The sequence below is a fragment of the Phragmites australis genome, chromosome 19 (assembly GCF_958298935.1).
Source record: "Phragmites australis chromosome 19, lpPhrAust1.1, whole genome shotgun sequence".
NCBI lineage: Eukaryota > Viridiplantae > Streptophyta > Magnoliopsida > Poales > Poaceae > Phragmites > Phragmites australis.
Genome location: NC_084939.1, coordinates 23,826,767 through 23,844,848, shown reverse-complemented (window position 1 = coordinate 23,844,848; position 18,082 = coordinate 23,826,767). Strand labels below are relative to the sequence as shown.

The window sequence follows — 18,082 nt, the reverse complement described above, 5'->3', positions numbered from 1 at the left end:
GTGGGTGAGGTCAGAACCACCCCAGCTTCGGCTCCCTTTAGCATGAATGACCCGTCAAAATGCATGGTCCAGTGCTCGTCCGCCTCTGGTCGCTGCGCCTGTTCGGGCTCGAAGGACGACCATTCGGCTACAAAATCGACCAGCGCCTGGGACTTGATAGAAGTTCGGGAAAAGAACTGGAGGTTGAATCCCTCGAGCTCTACTACCCACTTTGCTGTTCTCCCTATTGCATCTCTATTATAGAGATTTTCCCTAATTAGGAATGAGGAAATCACCTTGATTTTGTGAGCTGGAAGTAGTATCTAAGCTTGCGGGAGGCTATCATGATGGCGTACAACAGTTTCTGATCTTGTGGGTATCGAGCCTTGGTGTCGCGTAAGACCTTGCTGACGTAGTACACTAGTCGCTGGAGGCGCGCTCGCTTAGCGATCAGGACCACGCTTGCGACCTGTGGTGTTGCGGCAACATAGAGCAAGAGCTCCTCATTAGGCCGAGGTGCGGTTAGTATGGGAGGGGTGGAGAGGTATCTTTTGAGTTCTTGGAATGCTGTTTTTGCCTCCAGTGTCCACAGGAACCGGTCGTTTTTCTTCAGGAGTTTGAAGAGTGGCAGTCCCTTTTTCCCTAGCCTTCAAATGAACCTGCTCAAAGCAGCAATGCATCCCGTTAGTTTCTGAACTTCCTTTAACCTGGTCGGTGGCTGCATCTGGTCGATGGCTCTGATCTTTTTGGGGTTTGCCTCAATTCCCCGATGAGATACGAGGAATCCTAGTAGCTTTCCTGATGGAACCCCAAACGTACACTTCTTCGGGTTCAGCTTCATGCGGTACTTCCGGAGATTATCAAATGTTTCTTGGAGATCAGCAACCAGGTCTGTCTTCATCTGACTTTTGACAACCACATCATCCACGTATGCCTTGATGTTTCTCCTGAGTTGTGGTCAGAGAATGAGTTGAATGCACCATTGGTAAGTGGCGCCAGTGCTTTTCAGGCCAAAAGGTATTTTTACATAACAAAAGACCCCAAAGGGTGTAACAAAAGCCATTTTTTCTTCATCCCCCTACACATGCTAATCTGATGGTACCCCGACCGGGCATCTAAGAACCATAACAAGTTGCTGCCGGCAGTTGAGTCAACCAGCTGGTCGATTCGGGGAAGGGGGGAAAGATCTTTCGGGCATGCCTTGTTCAGGTCCGTGAAATCGACGCATATCCTCCACTTACCATTGTGTTTTCGGACCATGACTAGGTTAGCTAGCCGTTCTGGGTACTGTGTCTCCTGATGAAGCCTGCCTTCAGGAGCTTGTCGATCTCCTGTCAAGGTGCTCCCTTCCGGTCGGCCGCGAATCAATGTGCCTTCTGCCTGACGGGTTGTGCGTCCGACTATATAGATAGCTTATGCTTGATCACATTCCTGAGGACTCCGGGCATATTAGACAGACCCCATGAAAAGACGTCCGCATTCGCCCGGAGGAAGGTGATGAGCGTGAGTTCCTATTTGGGGTCCAGCGAGGCCCCAATCTGGACTATCTTAGTCGGGTTGGTGTCGTCCATTGCTGCTTTGAGTTGATCATCTGCGATGGCGACGATCTAGACTTTTACTGGCCGTCCGCTGGGTTCAGCGGTCTCGGGCTGCGACCCGGGAGTTAGCTTGACCATGTCGAGGCTCCTCTTGTCGCAGTGCAGGGCCGTCTTAGCGTTGCCAACAACGGTGATGACCCCTGTTGGCCCAGGGATCTTGATTGCCTGGTACGTGTAGTGAGAATTGGCCATGAACTTGGTTATTGCCAGTCGCTCGAGGATTGCGTTATACGCAGTCCCGAAGTCGGCCACATCGAAGAGGACCCTTTCGGTCCTGAAGTTGTCCAGCGAACCGAAGGTGATCGGTAGCTCGATTTGTCCTAGCGGCTTAGCCGAGGAGCCTGGGGTGATCCCGAAGAAAGGTGGGGATGGCTTTAATGAGCTTCTCGGAATTTGCACGGCGTCCAGTGCATCGGTGAAGAGAAGGTTCATCGAGCTCCCACCGTCGACGAGCACGTGGCCTAGCCGGATGTTCTATACCATGGGTTCGACTATGATGGGGTAGCGACCAGGGCATCTGACGCATGCCGGATGGTCGGCTTGGCTGAAGGTGAGCGGGACCTCCAACCACTTGAGGCATGGGCTCCGGTCTGATGCGATTGCGCACACTTTCCGGACCACCGACTTGTATTCCCTATTAGAGGAATATGTCGCGACCCCTCCGAAGATGTGATGGACCATGTGATCGACTTGCTGGTACACCAGTGCCGACTGGTCGGGGGCAGCTTGGTCTTCATTGTTGTCGCTGCGTTTGTGCTTGCACTCTCCGAGCTCCTGGTCGATGATGCCTCATATGACCTTGCATTTTGTTAGATCGTGGGCGTCTGTACGGTGGATCGGGTAGTAGCCCTGACCCCTTTTTTCGTCCTTCTTTTTGAAGTGTCAGTGTGTAAGGCCGGCTTATTCAACTACCAAGACCTCGGGAGGTCCAGCCTTTCAGTTGCTCTTCTTGTCTTTTCGGTCGGCTCCTTTAGAAGAGGCAGGTCGGTCGAACGCCGGGCGCGACCTGGAGTCGATCTGCTGCTCCCGGGCCTCGGCGGCCTGTGTGTATTTGTTTGTGAGCTCAAAGAGCTCGGTGGTGTTTTGGATTACCCGGGTGGCCAGCTTCTCGACCATTTTCTGGTCCTTAACTCCCCTCTTGAACGCTATGACCACATATTCTCCCGTGATCCTTGGAATGGTGTTCCGACGCTTAGTGAAGCGCCGGATGTAGTCTCGTAACGACTCGTCTTTTCACCGTCGGACCTGATACAGGTCGTCCTCGACCATTGGTTGGGCGTAGATTCTCTGAAAGTTGGCGACGAACTGGTTGCACAGGTCCTCCCAGGAGTGAACTGACCCGCAGGGCAGATTCATCAACCAAGACCGGGCGGAACCGGTCAGGGCAATAGGGAAGTAGTTGGGCATAACCTTCCTATGTCCTCTGGCGGCCTACATCATGGTGGTGTAGATCTGTAGGAACTCTTTCGGGTTGGTCGAGTCGTCATATTTTTTGCCTAGGACCGGCTAGAATTTGTCCGGCCAGCGCACCTCTCGTTGCCTGGCGGACAGGGTGTTACACCTCGTTCTGTAACGGGGGGCCACTCGTTGCTGGGTGACGGCGCTTGTCCTGGGGGAGACACAATGGTCTCTAGGCCCTAGCGACGGAGTGGAGCCATCCGATGCCTCCCTGCAGGGGGAAGGCGTACGATAGGGCTGTTTGCCCTTTGCTAGCACCCAGCGGGCCCTATTCTCCTCCTCTCTAGTGGCCACTGGCTCTGGATTATGCCACGAAGGTCACGTTGGCGCAGGGAGTCGTGTAGGTCGAAGGTTGGCCACCCCGACTTGGTGGTGGCCCACGGGTACTCCCCGTGGTTGGGGGAGAAAATGACATATTCCATCGCGAGCCTGATTGTGACCCATGGTGACCGCGACCCTCACCGAACCTTGCGACAGGCGCGGTGCATGCTGACATGGTCTGGCACCGGGCGGTCTCGACCAGGAGGGCGAGATCACGTAGCCATGGTGCCACCAGTGAGCCTTCCAGTACGGGCACCGACGGGTGGCTGAGGAGAACCTGGGTCTGGAGGTTCTGTGCTAGCGTCATGGTCTCGTAGTCGAGACGCTGGGCATGGAGCGGCGATAGGTCGTGAGGTGGGGAACCCCCAGTGTTGGGGCGACGTGATGGCCTAGGGGCTCCTCGGGAGGGTCCAGGGGATGCTGGGGCTGTCTTAAAGCTCCTACATGTCTGGCGCCAAGCTGGTTTCCCTCTGGGCGAAAAGCCAGGGGTTCGTTGCCGGTGTATGAAGTGTGGGGCCCTCTAGCGCCCCCTGCGGAATGGGCCGTCATGCAGACCTCGCATTGGGTCTCGGAGCTCCCTGATTTCGGCTTGGTGTCCCATGCCTGGAGTACACCTGGTTCGTCCGGATGGTACCCCATGACGAATACGTCGTGACGGTTGGGGTCCTCAGAACGGGACTTAGTGGTTGCCGTGGGTTCGGCCATGGGTAGCCTAATCAAGTTTTTTCAAACTTGCTAAAATGACGAAAAAAACCCTGATAGAGATTTCGGGGTATGCTGTACATTGGGGGCACGAACGGTGTTTCAGGGACTAGGTGTGTCTGTGTGTAGATAGTGAATTCGGAGACACCATGGGTTATACAGGTTCAGATCTCCCGAAGGATAACAACCCTACGTCTTGTGTTTGTGTTATCGTAGATCTCACTTGATTATAGATGGTATTCTAGCAGTATGTCCTAATTGATTTTTTCTATCTTACAAACGGGGTCCTCATCCCTTTATATAGTAGGGAGGGGGAGAACTTACATGTTGGCCTTACACAGATGGCCCCTGCTTATTCTAATATCTAACCCAAATCATCATTACGGAGGACTAGGCATGCCAACTTGCTCTGATAGTATTGTATGTCGTGCTGCCATGCGCCGTCTTGCTTAGCCCGTAGAGCTCTACCACGCCACATTTAATGCGACGGGACAGAATGATGCCTTTCTGCACCGTCCCCGTCCGCTTGCTTCTCTGCGCCGTCCCCGTCCACTTGCCCTGTCGGGTGGTTGACAACGTCTCATCTATCGTGCGGTGCAGCGCCGGCCTGGAAAGTCTCACTCCATAGCCTTTAATGCTACGGGATGGGACAATGCCCCCTGCACCGCCCACGACTTTATCCGCTGGAGCCGGTGCCTGGTGAAGAGAAGCTTTCGAGCGAGTACCAATAAAGGCGCTTCGGATGGGTTATGTCTAATCTGGTCCCACGACCAGTGAGGCTGGTCGCGAGTTTATGTGAAGGCGTAGCGAGTTTGTTCACTGGAGGCCTTGCACTGGTCACGGTAACCCTACCCTAGTCGTGCGAGCGATCAGCTATTTAGGAGGCATGTTCCCCTAGCTGTTTACACCCTTCGTGGGGCCTGTAAGCCAGGGTACCCCTTTACTCAATACACCGACAGGCCTTTTGAAGATAAAATTCCCCTGTAATCATATATGCTTGTTAACGAATCCATCACAAAATAGAGTATTATCATTCGGGTGTTTCCTGGTAATGTGTGGATTCCTCTGTTCCAAACACATCTTCTATATTTTTCCTATGTTTTTTAATCCTCTATTTTACCACTGCATTCCTATGTCATTATCGTGTTTTCTCTGCTCATCTATTTTTCTATTACTCAATTCTATAGTGCATGCCCTTAATTTTATTTGTTAACCCATTATTCTTCTATGTTCACATTTTTTGCTTGTATTTTACCTATAGTAAATTTACACATCTTACGTTATCAAACAAAATTGATATATGCATAAAATTTAGATGTGGAGGGAATACAATATCATAAAGAGACACTCAAATCAAATATATCTACCTTCTATTCATCCAAATCTCAAGGTCTAAAAGGAAAGAGCATCTTAGTATTGAACCACTAATCATCTATGCTTTTGCACGAACACATGGACTTAGCAAATACTATACTTGCTAACTATGGTTTGTTTAGTACTGTTATTGTTTGTTTAATTACTATTATCCTACTAATTTGTACAAAATGTGCATCGCTAATTATGTGTAGGTATGAATGCAACAATTTTTAGCGACAAGTTGGGTCTAGATGCACATGCCAGCAAGATGGTGATCAAGAATGACACCATCAAAGTGGTCGCTGACAAGGAGATGATGAATGACATGAAGGCAAGTCCTAGCAAAGTGAGGATCAAGTGGGGTCATGAGAAGGCAACTGCTTGGAAGGAGAAGCGACCCTGGCAACAACAACAGAAACTGCAGCACCAAAAGATGGAGATCGAAGAGAGGATGAAGCCTTTTGTAGTGGTAGATATAGAAGCAGAGTTACAGAAGCTAAAGAAGGGTAAGGAGAAGGAAGTGGAGAAGGTGACCTGCACTACTATAGATGATTTGGTTGATCAAATTGCTCTACTACCTAAAGAATGGGTCTACTCACACATCCTCTAATGTGTTGTGTTGTAGATGTGTAGCAGCAAAGAATAAGAATGTAATACTGTTAGGCATAAACAATGTGGTGAGTAATAATAAAGTAAGATTGGATCAGATTTAGTGGTAGTTCCATCCTTTAATCTCTTGCTCCCTCCTCCCCCCCCCCCCCCCAACACACACACAAACTAGGGCTATGAAATTAGATTTTAGGATGACATTTAGTTAAGCAATTTTCCCCTAAGAGGCCAACACCCTACCTTATATAATATCATCCGAAACAAGCAAGACTATTGCTAAGGTAATGAAGTCATTTTTCATCAATATATAGTTCAGGCGGGACCTAATTGGCCTAAAATTAATGGCGTGGAACAAATTAATGGCATATCTCAACAACATCACATTGTCCTAGGGATGAGATGAATTTAGATGGAGGTTAAATTAATTTGGAAAGTTCTCAATCAACTCACTCTATAGGACAATTATACAAGAGGCCAACCTATCCAGAAAAGCAAAATTTGTAAATTAAAAATACCACTTAAGATTAAAATCTTCCTTTGGCATCTACACAAAGGTATCATACTAATAAAGGATAGCTTAAGTAAAAGACAATCGCTAGTGATTAGAAGTGTTGTTTTTCACAAACCATAGATAATTAAGCATCTCTTCTTTGATTGTTGCTTCACCCGTTTTGCATGGTTTATAGTTCAGGTGGCATCAAACATTTACCAACCGTATCAAAACCACAGTTGAACATGAAGAACACAAAGAGGAATAAGCTTTTTGCAGTGGCAGTTAGGTTACAGAAGCAGATCCAAGAAGGCTAAATAAGGGTAACAAGAGGGAGGAGGAGGAGGTGACCTCCACTATGCTGGAGGATTTGGTTGATCAAATCACTCTACTGCCCGAGGATTGGGTCTACTAATCCATCCTCTCATTGATTGATTTATTGCTCTAGACTTGTAGCCGCAAAGAATATGCTTGTACTACTACTAGGCATCAATAATATGATGGCCAATAATAAAAAGAGATTGAATTAGATTTCATTTTCACCGATTTTCTTCTCCCTCACACATAGAAATAAGTCTATCTTGACATTAAATTAGATTCGGTAATGCCACACTAGAGTGTCTTTTATGCCAAACTCTCAAGACACCCTGTTTCTTCTAAGTCCCTAGCATCCATTGGATAACAACTCAGTACACATAATTGCACCTTGATTTTTATGCGGTTGTGAGTTTGAGAATTGCATTGGATTGGGTCAGTGTTGATTTGGGGTTATCGACTTGAATTGTTCTTGTATGCAGTTTTAAGGACTTAGACTACTAGGAGAATCTAGTCATGCGCTTGCTTCCTTGCGTTGCGTGTGTCCGCTTTCGCAGGTGAGATTCCTGCGAGCTTGTGGACATGGCTTAGAAGCTCATGGGGCCAAACACGGCAAAAAGATGTGCCAAACTTGAGGTGCAAGTTCCAATGGAATATATGAGCTGAGAAGGGTGCAATGCAAATGCTGGCTGTAACAAGAGATGCTCCTCTCCTGAATTTTCAAGCAGCTAGATTTCTCATAGACCATCTCCAACAATTTTCTGTCAGGACTAAAATCCCTTTGTAAAGGGATTTTTATTCACTTCAACACTCTAACGATTTTCCTTCACGGTTCTCGTCACGAAGGGATTCTCAAGCTTCAGGACAGAATTCTCTTTTCTTTTTCTTCACGATTCCCTTTAAAAGAAAATTGTTGAAGATAAGAGAAAATAAAAGAAATAAGAACCGAAAGAAGAATCAGATTGAAAATAAAATAAAAAATATATAGTTAAAGATCGTCTTACTCCCTCCTCGGTCCTCACACTCACAGATTAATCCCAACAAACCAGCCATCTGCTTATCTTTCATGTAAATAAATATAAGTTGTTGTAATGTTGTTAAATATTTAGCCGTATAAAGTCTGAGAAAAGAAGCGTTTAGATGCCGTAATTATGGAGTGAGAGCATAGTTACAAGAATTCTTATGCACGATGCTTCTCTAGAGTGCAAGGCATGCAAAGGATATATGCGTTTGAACAGCTGAAATTTGCAGATAGGTACTCGTGTCAGATGAGAATCTGAGAGACATGGGGTACTCGGTCGGATAGTTCAATTTACAGGCAAGCAAATTGCTGAATCTATCCTCCACTGTCTGGCAAGAGGAACTCTTTTAGAGACAATTAGTCGCTGGGTATGGAACAGAACTGACCTTATTACACTGATAAGCTAACTACTAATGATGTTCTAGGTGTACAGACTAGTACATACACCTTACAACTACTGCAGTGGCAACAAAAGTTAGTTAAAGCTGTACGGACTCCTCACTCCAGATACATTTAAAGTATACAATGAAAATCCGGATCTGTGCACTCCTTTTTCCCTGAACATTTGTCAACTCGATGTGCTTTACAAAATATGGCTCGAATGCCAATAAATTCACCTGTGCAAAAAGGCTAACCATGGAAGGAAAACTTTTGCCAGCCTTCAGTCTTACCACTTCAATTACCGTTTTCACCTGGGAAGGGAAGAATCAAAAGTACAGTCACGAATTAACATCGTTACTGGTCAGTTTCCGCATCTGTTGTTGTAGCTGATTTCAGTTTTTGGCTCACAAACTGCCCCTTAACTCTCGGTCTTTGCTCTGCGAGCTTCCTCCTGCTATGATATCTAACCTGTAGAAATGAAAAATGAAAGATTGATAAAGAAAGCATCGTATGGATGATCAACTGCTTGGATAACTAGTTACACAAACAACAGTAGTAATGTCCATTCACTATTTACGAACTAAAAAGGTTTATCAAACAAAATACCTTTTTCTCAAAGCATCGGTCTTTTCTTTTAATACGAAATTTTATCAAGGCAGCTTCACGGCGAGACCGTTCACTATCCAATCCATTGTAACCGCAGTTCTGGACACCACTTTCATTGCCACTTTCTAGGACAACTACCGTATTTGTATTGACAGTTTCACCACTACCAGTGCATCCAATTCCTTTACAGATATCCTGGCTGCAGCTAGCACTCTGGTTAACAAGCTCCCCATGAGCTCTTGCCAAGTCAATTAGTTCTCCTGATTCTCGGAGAACTTGTCTTGAATGATGCAGCTGATTTTCATCCAACTGTTTGTGTTCATCAACCTGAGATGGTTTTCTGTGATTTTCATGGTAACTAAATTGACCAGAGGCGTGCTGAATTGCTGCCTTGTTGATGCCAGCTGAATCACAATGAACATGAGCCTGTGGGTAGTATAATGACTGCAGAATTGCACCATAATGGTAGGGCATCGCAGCACCAACAGGAATTGGAAGAGGTATAAACCCATATGAAGGATGGTTCAGGCTGTCCTTTCTATGAGAGGAATTGCTTGTACCAGCATCTTCTCTTGCGCTACTGGAACACAGGATAGCAGCACCATCCGTGCTACTGCCCAAAGGAATTCGAGTTTGCATTCTACTCTCGCCTGTATTATGTTCATGGGACGGCAATACCCCATTGGGTTGTAGAACTGGGTCCTTTTCATACACAGGTTCTTGGCGGGTTATGCAGAGAGAAGGGAACAACTGTTGCTGAGCTGATGGTTCTATCGTTTTATTACCATATCTGTGTCATGTTGAAGCACCGAACAAGCAAAATAAAGCTAGTCAGTTATGCATCATGTTTGAGCAATTACGAATATCAAACTATGGGTCTAAAACCACAAAAACATAACCTCATAAAGAAACAAATGGGCATCAAAAGAAAGCCATTCAATAACAGAAATTTCTTTGAACCGCCATTCAGCAACTGAAAATGATATCATAATTTATTTGAATTAAGATTTAAAATTTAAAATTCATCAGCATGAAGTACCTCGAAAAGGCAGAGGAATTTGAATGATTGAAGGTATCTTTTTCCCTAAACTCTTGGTTTGCATAACCATTAAGACAGTGTTGCTTTCCTAAGTTGATCTCCAGAAATTGGGAGGGGCAAGATTCTGCATGACCTATTGTAGCACCCTTTGAGTTTTCACCAAGGTTATTTTCCATGACAGCATTATTTTCCATGACTGAAGATTTGCATTTTCTGTCAGCTGTTGGTTGGGTCATAGCCAAATCTTTGCCAAGATTGCTTGGACGACGTGAACTTGCATCAGCGAACCTCAAGGCATTATCCATTATTTGCTCAGCAACCTTTGCAGAAGTAATACCATTAAGGCATTTGGAGCGTGCATTCTTCTCAGCTGAAAACGCTTGTAGCTTACTAATGTCACACGCACTTCCACTTGGAGCATCTGCATGAGGTGAAATCACAATTAGCTATTAGATCATTAGATGTGCACGGCAGAGTGGTAGACCCTAACTCACCGGTAACAGAGCGCAAAATAATCAAAGAACAGATAACCATGTCCAAATTCCTTACCATCACTGCCTTTTGACACATGCACTTTTGTGTTATAAGACTCATTCTGTATTTTAAGTTTTCTGGATGAACCAGCCCCTTCATCTGTACAAATCTTTGATAATTTCTCAACGCTCTGAATTTCAGTCTCCCTCTTGCTTCTAAAGCTCTGATCAAGGCAAAACAGACTCCATAATGTTAGGTGACAAGGAAATCCAATATGACTGAAAAGGATATGTCAGAACTGCATAGATGACCAAATGATGAATTCTAAATGGTTTCAGTAAACAGTGATGGCTATAATAACTGGGCAAAGTCAAGAAAACAGCTACATAGAAAAAGAGGCGTCTCGAAATACTTTACTGTCAGATTTTTACTTTCTGTTCTACTGGAGTTGTCAAACTTTGCAGCGTTGCAAATTTGCAATTGAACACATGAATCAACACCAGTTGGACAGATAAGGTATAAAAAAGATCAGATACTCACTTGGGCATCACTTTCCTCATCGCTGTTTTCTCCTGTCTTTGACCCATTAGCAGCATTGGCACTTATATGATTGCTGGCTGCATTATTTTCTGATCCATTTGTTTGGCTATTCATCTGCATTGAATTCTTAAGCCTAAGTATCCCAAACAAAACTATAATACATAACAGATAACTGATAAAAGCTAAAATGATCACATGAACAATATCACCCAGGATTTCAGATGGCTAAAATTGATGCATACAATATAACACTACTTCTATATTGTTCATGGTGTTTCAAGACCAAAGCATCCAAATTAAATCCAGATAGGTTGACCAACACAAATCAAGTGGTGCATTTGGAGAAGGTTACATTTTGCCGCACAAACCTAAGTGTTGGTTCCAAAAGAAAGAACGTTCTTAAAGACCTGCAAAAGGAGGACTTACTGCATGCCGCCTCCATACATGTTGCCACAAGTTACGCAACTCATTCTTTCTCAGTGGTTTTACAAGGAAGTCCACTGCACCCTTCTGCATGCACTTGAGCACCGTGCCAATAGAATCTTGGGACGACATCACTGCCAAAGCCAACCAGTGAAAAAACATGAAACCCCATAACAAATCCAAATATCTGGTGCATCTGTCTGTAAGTCAAGGCCGCTCGTGATGCATAAGTGTCATTATAAGTATCAAATATAGGCCCATCACTCTACTAGGCCAATCAGCTGTTCGGCTCATGTGTTTGTCACATTAGGAAAACAGTGTTACAATCGTGACTGCATTTCCGTAAGCACACCAGTCACGTGTTGAATAGCTCTTATTTTGTTATTCAGGGCATCGGTTGTTTATATTTAGTAAAGAGACTTTTTTTTTGTTCTCTTAATGTAAACGTCACCTATATTTAGCATCGATCCAGTATCATTAAAATAAGTACTTAACGGTAAGTGATTGCTCTCTTAGTTCTTACGGCTACCTAATACTGCCAAACAATATTTACTGATTTGATTTCCAAGACTAGCAGCACCTCATTTTTGGAAAAGTTCAGGTAATTCAATATTTACTAATTCAATTTCCATGACTAGCAGTACCTTAGTTTTGGAAAAGTTCAGGGCTTCAGGCCTTGGATATGTCAAGTTTCATTGCAAGCACCCCATGAAATGGTGTGATTCCCCAGTCAAGCTATGTGATTAGACCCTAAGACACAATCTGTATACCACTCAAAATCACCTAAATCTAAATTTCCGCCTTCAACCACATATTTTAAATCAAATTCTGAAAAACAGAACTATATTTACCACAGAAACTTTTCAAACAAACTATGAAACTCCTCCAATCCCATATTCCTAACACTCTCTACACTCTCTAACGTCCTGCGCCAATTAAAATTGAGATGTCAATTTAATCCTCCAACGATATCCACACAGGTATAAAAGAAATGCAACACTTGGCTTATTATACCCACGGCAATTGCTAGAGCAATAGCACAAATGGAATCCAACAATAGTGATTCAGTTACATTAAAGTCGCCCATACAAAGTAACCTATACAAGAACACAGCACAATACCCAAGCCCATTTGAAAGCGGGGACAAGCATTCCATTTTAGTAAAACACATGTGCAGACGACAATAAAAATCCAGGCAGAAATGAGCAGCAAGCATAAAAGTCTGTCACGGAATCCCTTGCTTAAAGTAACCGCTTACTTAGTGAGACCTAATCCGTTCTCAAGATCGATTTGAGCTATATAAGATCACAAATCAGCCACGTCAGCACACACGAAGCATCAGGGTCGGGCTTAATCGAAAGACGGGGGCTTACTGATGACGGGGATGTTCTTGCACTCGGCGGCGGCGGCGATCCTGGCGAGCAACTGGATGCCCGAGAGTGTGGGCATGTCGACCTCCGTGAGCACGAGGTCGAAGGCGTACGCGCGTTCCCGCATGACCTCCCACGCCTTCATCCCGTCCGCCACCGCCGCCACTGCCAGCTCCGAGAGAAGCAGAGAAGCAAAATCAAACCCCAATTTCTCCTGAGGAGAAGCAACCCCACGAGCACACGGGGCCGGCAGGGTACTACGCGCCCAGCCTGGGGCGAGGAGGGAAGGGCTCACCGCGGTAGCCGCACTTGCGGAGGAGCGCGGTGACGACCTGGCGGGTGGAGTCGTCGTGCTCGACGAGGAGGACGCGGAGGGAGCGGCGCGGGAGGATCTGGTCCGACCGCACCATCCCCCGCCCCACCGCCGCCGCCGCCGCTGGGGAGGGCGACGGCGACGCGCCGGAAGAGGCGGTGGCCGTGGCTGCGTCGGCGTGGGGAGACATTCGAGTGGAGGACGAGAGGGGAAGGGAGCGGGGGGAATATCTGCTACGTGAGTCTTTTTTCAAGCGGTGGGCGCCACGTCAGCGGCGAGGGGGCGGAGGAGAAGGCGTGGGGTCCAAGAAATACTACCACCGTCGCCTCTCCCCTCCTCTGGGGCCGGCCAGCAGCCAGCGCGCGGGTGTGTGGTTTCAGATATTTTGCTCCGCAGATGAATTCGAGATATTTCTTGCGCGATTTTTCTTTCCCCAGGTGATGGTTTGGTTCTCCATTTAGATATTTGTTGGCCGCTACTAGACCTTTTTTTTATAAAAAGCACAACTCATACAGGGGCGGATCCAGCCTAATATAAGGGAGTGCTGAGCCTCTTGCTATTGGACTAAATTTATAGATTGTAGGTTGAAATGATGATTTTTTTCAGAATTTTTCTCTATCTTCTTCTGGTTTTCTGAGCTGGACCCGTGCTACAGCCCCCTAACACAGGCCCCGGATCCGCCCCTGACTCATACATACATACATATATATGTCTCAATATATGGTACGTTATTGATCTGTTCTTAAACCACTCCCGACAACACTGAGTTCAAGATTGAACTAGAGGTATTTTTGGGCTTATATATATTTACATATGTCGTAGAAGCGACGGATGATAATACTGAGTTTAAAATACTACTGAAGAACAGAGATGTTTTATATATGACCGTTCATTCGAAGATATTTTTGACTTATGTATATTTACATATGACCGCTCCCGATAGCATCGAGGTTCAAGCCTGAACGAGGAATATTTTCGGGCTTATATATATTTACACCGTCACATGTACGTACTCATTCATTATCTACTGAAAAACAGATATACAAAGTTTGAAAATTGCTAAAATTATTACATATGTCTCGCTTGCTACTAATAGATACGTTATGTATATATAAGAAAATTAATTTCATCTTAATAAGATAGATAAGAAATAAATATGAGATTTGATCACTGATAAATAAAAGATACAGTCACCTCCACGTATCCTCATCCAGGACGAGACTATTCTCCTGGCATGTGTTTGGGGACTAGCTGTGGAATAAAAAAACGCGGCGCTGGGGTGTTAGTGCATTTCGTGGCTGCTAGCTTGTCCGCGATTAATTCGTTGAGCTTTGCAAGTTGCGTGTGAATGGGCCACTACATGGAAAAGTGGTGCAGGTGCAGCGATGAATATCTAGGACTGCAAGTGGATGGTTACTTCTCCATCAAAACTTCGTTTTGTCTGTGATACGGGTTATTATGGTAATCATTGTGTAAATTTTTTATCATGGTTACGTACGCGCTGACGCCGAAAGAATCTGTATTGAACCGTATTTAATTTGTATAGCACCGATAAAAATAGAAGTGTAAATTAATTAACCTAAAGATACCCACCGATAAGATTAGTTAGAGTATAATTGAGGATATAAAAATTTGCTTTCTTCTAGATATGTGGATACCAATTATTTTAGTTGATAGTTTTAAAAATAACAGTGTGAAGTTACACCAAGCCTTGAATAAACCTAGATGTATAGCGCAAACAGAAATAGCCAAATGCATCCACCACACACTTTGTTATCGCATCGCACTGTTTAAGTGCTGACTTGCCTTGGCGTTGAGCCACGAAAAACAAACCCATCCGATGTGTTAATTACGTAGCCACCCAGGATGAAAGATAATGACATGCGATAGCATTAAATGAAGGAAGAGAATAAGTTAATATCTTCTGTAAGATATTAGTTGGCTCAAAATCTAAGAGATGGTATTAAATGGAGATAAGCTTATGTCTTGTATGATGTGGGTTGAGATGAGAGAATATGTATTAATTATATAGACTCTATTTTAGATAAAATGTATTGGGACAATTTATATCTACTTTTATATCTATATGACGTTGCATACTTTAAACATTAGCACATGATATCACATTGAGAGGCCTCATACTCACCACCGCCATCAACAATGAGGCCAGGGGTTAGCTTCCTCCTCAAGTTATCTAGATATTTATGCTATAAGGTCTGTTAGATGAAATTCAATAGTCATAATTCATAATATCTAACAAACAGGGATGTAAACATTGGTTGCAGGAGCGATGTAACTTTACAATCAGTGGGTGTAACTAGAAGCCAAAAGCAACTGCAACGATGAAAGTTGAAAGCGATAGATGCAACTTGTAGCGAGGAGTGCAAAGACATAACTCAAAAGCTAGAGAATGTAGCTACAAGGATGCAACTTTCTATCTACTGGATTTAACTTACATTTTTTTTGCAATCTACTTGCTTTGTTTATGGTGTGGAAGGGCTAGGAGAGTACGAGGGCATAAACATGTGGGCTGACTATGTGATACTCCCTTCAGTCAAAATAAGAGTTTTTTTTTATATTGTATGCAGTTAATTGTTTCAAACTTTAATAAATTATTTTTTATATATTGAGTTTGGATATTGAAAATTACAGGGGTAAATTTTTCTCGAAAAATATTTTTATAATAGTATACTTTTCTATGTTTTATCAATATATTACAACAAATAGAGTCAAAGTTATATTTTAGAGAACGTATCAATATTAAAAATGATATTTATTTCGGACTGAAAGCATTTCTATTTGTAGAAAGTGAAGGTGGTTCTTTAATTTAGAATAATGGGAGAGCTGTCTCAATGTAGCGGCTCCCATAATTAATTGCATTTAATTCTGGAAACTTGGTAAACTTTCAAGGTTTTCCAAGTTATATTTGAATTTTGATTTCAAAGCCAAAAAAATTGCAACTTACGACTCCACCCAGATAAGCACCAAGAATTACAAGTGATAAACGTAAACCGGCGTAGAAAATCATCCCTCTCTGTTGTCAATGACTACTATCTCATAGTGTTGTCCCAAACACGAACGAATGCCAGGATTCGTAAGTGAATACCTAGGACTTTTAACCCTTTTTTCTTTAGTCCCTGTTCAGTCCTTTTGAGCTCAAAACCGTGATGATTCTTACTCATCACGATCGACAACTAAACACTAACTTTCCTGATCAACTTTTTCTTTCTGGCAATCAAGAGATAATATATCATCACTACTTTTTATTTACGGAGTTAAAAAAAAATAGACACACAAATCTATAGCAGTAAAATGTAATAGATGGTGCAAAACGATCATGATCAGCGACTCCCACCTAGTTTGGTAGAAGCAAACATCCAACCTAGCAATATTAGAATTTAAGGATATCCACTGGTTAGGTAAATAGAGAAATTAAAAAACTAATAAACATGCACACCATTTTTTTAAAAAGGAAACTTGTTCCATCTTCTGTATGTGTGTAGTCGCAAGAGTATGGTGTGCTTGCGTGTTCGTCGTCGCTGTAATCGAGGAAAAATAGAGAAAAATTGGTATAGCAAATCCTTCGACAGCCCGTGTCCTTCGAACTTACTAGTGAAAATGATAATGTTCGAATCATGACGGTGCAACATGCAGAAGTACCTCAAAATTTCCCTTAAAAAAAAGTCCCGCTAGCGCCTAGACGTCCGATCAAACGCTAGTATCAGATGCATATTCTACCATCTAATTAAATTATATTGACAATTTTTTATCGTTCAATCATAACCAAAAATCTCCCACCATAACATATGAAGATGTTTCACATAACATTCATTTCGATCCGTCTTTTTCTAATGAGGCAACAAAACTAACCGAAAAATTGTAACACCTCACGATAAGGTCGACATCCTAAGCCACCCTGTTGCAAAAATTACAGCAAAATATGAACAAAATCAAGAGTACACCAGTAACAACTGACATATACGAATAGTCTCAAATAGATGACATAACACTCTCACTGAAACAATAATATTTGGCAGTGCAACAAGAAACAAATGGTCCTTACAACATAAAAAAGCTTAGTGCAACAAATGCAAAAAATAAAAGAGATTATAACAAATAGAAAATATTGTTGCAATATTTCAGAATAACTAATGAAACATAAAAGTAACACTGATGTAACATATTAAAATATAATTCAAAGACCTCAAATAAACAAATTTAGAATTATGCAATATTACAATATTTCAAAACATAACTCACAACATTAAAAAATAGTACTTGCATCATCTAAAAACAAAAACTAAAATATCTGTATCAAGCAACATCTATAACATACATATCTAAAGGAGGATGCTCAAATATCAAATACCTATTGAAATTATTGTTACAACATGCCTACTTAGAATGTGGCACACTATAAGCCATGGGATGCTGTGGGATCAATCTCACGACCTCAAGCTCGTTGTATCCTGCTCCTACAAAATTTTTTTGGCCAAGACCGATCACTGTACCAAATCCACATATGGAGCCACCAGATACCTAGAGATTGTGTTGACACGAAAAGTTATCACGCCAAACACTGAGCAACTCGTGTGTAAATCGAATCGAAACCTCCCTGGAAAAATCAGAAGTTTCGGCCTCCTCAATCAGAAGTTTCGATCTGGATGATCCGACGGGCAGTACCATTGTCGTGGCACCGTATTATTAGACCTTCGTCATCACCGACGCTTGAAAGAAACTATTACTGCAATGAATAAAAACATATACTGTAACAAAAAAAAAATCATGCAACATCGTCAACAAAAATATGCAAGAGTCTCTGAAACGTATACGCGTGACGAGTGAATATGCGAGCGGATGAGTGTGCTGATCATGTGATCCGCGAGCGAGACTACGAGCAGACGGCAAGCGCGTGCGATATTTTACGTTTGATACAAACTCGTTAGCGTTTTACACTCGAGCGCCAGCGTTCGATTTTTTCCCAGTAACGGATGTAAGAGGAGGAGCGTTACCGTTAAAAAAGTACCCAAAGTCCCGAACCGGATAAACGCGTGATGGACCCGGTCCACACCGCCCGTGGCCCCGTG

The 18,082-nt window shown here is 43.6% G+C and overlaps 2 protein-coding genes across 2 annotated transcripts; both read right to left on the bottom strand.

Moving 5' to 3' along the window:
* Positions 1-1,586: 1,586 nt before the first annotated feature.
* Positions 1,587-2,009, bottom strand: LOC133900285 (uncharacterized). Its single transcript, XM_062341386.1, has one exon. It carries the CDS (start codon positions 2,007-2,009, stop codon positions 1,587-1,589), a length of 423 nt encoding a protein of 140 aa, XP_062197370.1.
* Positions 2,010-8,119: 6,110 nt separating this feature from the next.
* On the bottom strand, positions 8,120-13,330 carry LOC133900118 (two-component response regulator-like APRR3). Its single transcript, XM_062341247.1, has 8 exons — positions 12,978-13,330; positions 12,686-12,847; positions 11,316-11,446; positions 10,890-11,003; positions 10,425-10,572; positions 9,876-10,296; positions 8,837-9,626; positions 8,120-8,698 (listed from the first exon to the last, which is right to left on the bottom strand). The coding sequence occupies exons 1-8, from the start codon at positions 13,183-13,185 to the stop codon at positions 8,585-8,587; spliced, it is 2,088 nt and encodes a 695-aa protein (XP_062197231.1). The 5' UTR covers positions 13,186-13,330; the 3' UTR covers positions 8,120-8,584.
* Between the last annotated feature and the right edge of the window lie 4,752 nt (positions 13,331-18,082).

Excerpts from the sequence above, each read along its gene's own strand:
- LOC133900285 (XM_062341386.1), bottom strand. The coding sequence starts at position 2,009 with ATGAACCTTCTCTTCACCGATGCACTGGACGCCGTGCAAATTCCGAGA.
- LOC133900118 (XM_062341247.1), bottom strand. The coding sequence starts at position 13,185 with ATGTCTCCCCACGCCGACGCAGCCACGGCCACCGCCTCTTCCGGCGCG. Across the intron at positions 11,004-11,315 it reads ATGTATGGAGGCGGCATGCA|ATGAATAGCCAAACAAATGG; the intron begins GTAAGTCCTCCT and ends AATTCAATGCAG. Across the intron at positions 10,573-10,889 it reads ATGAGGAAAGTGATGCCCAA|AGCTTTAGAAGCAAGAGGGA; the intron begins GTGAGTATCTGA and ends TGCCTTGATCAG.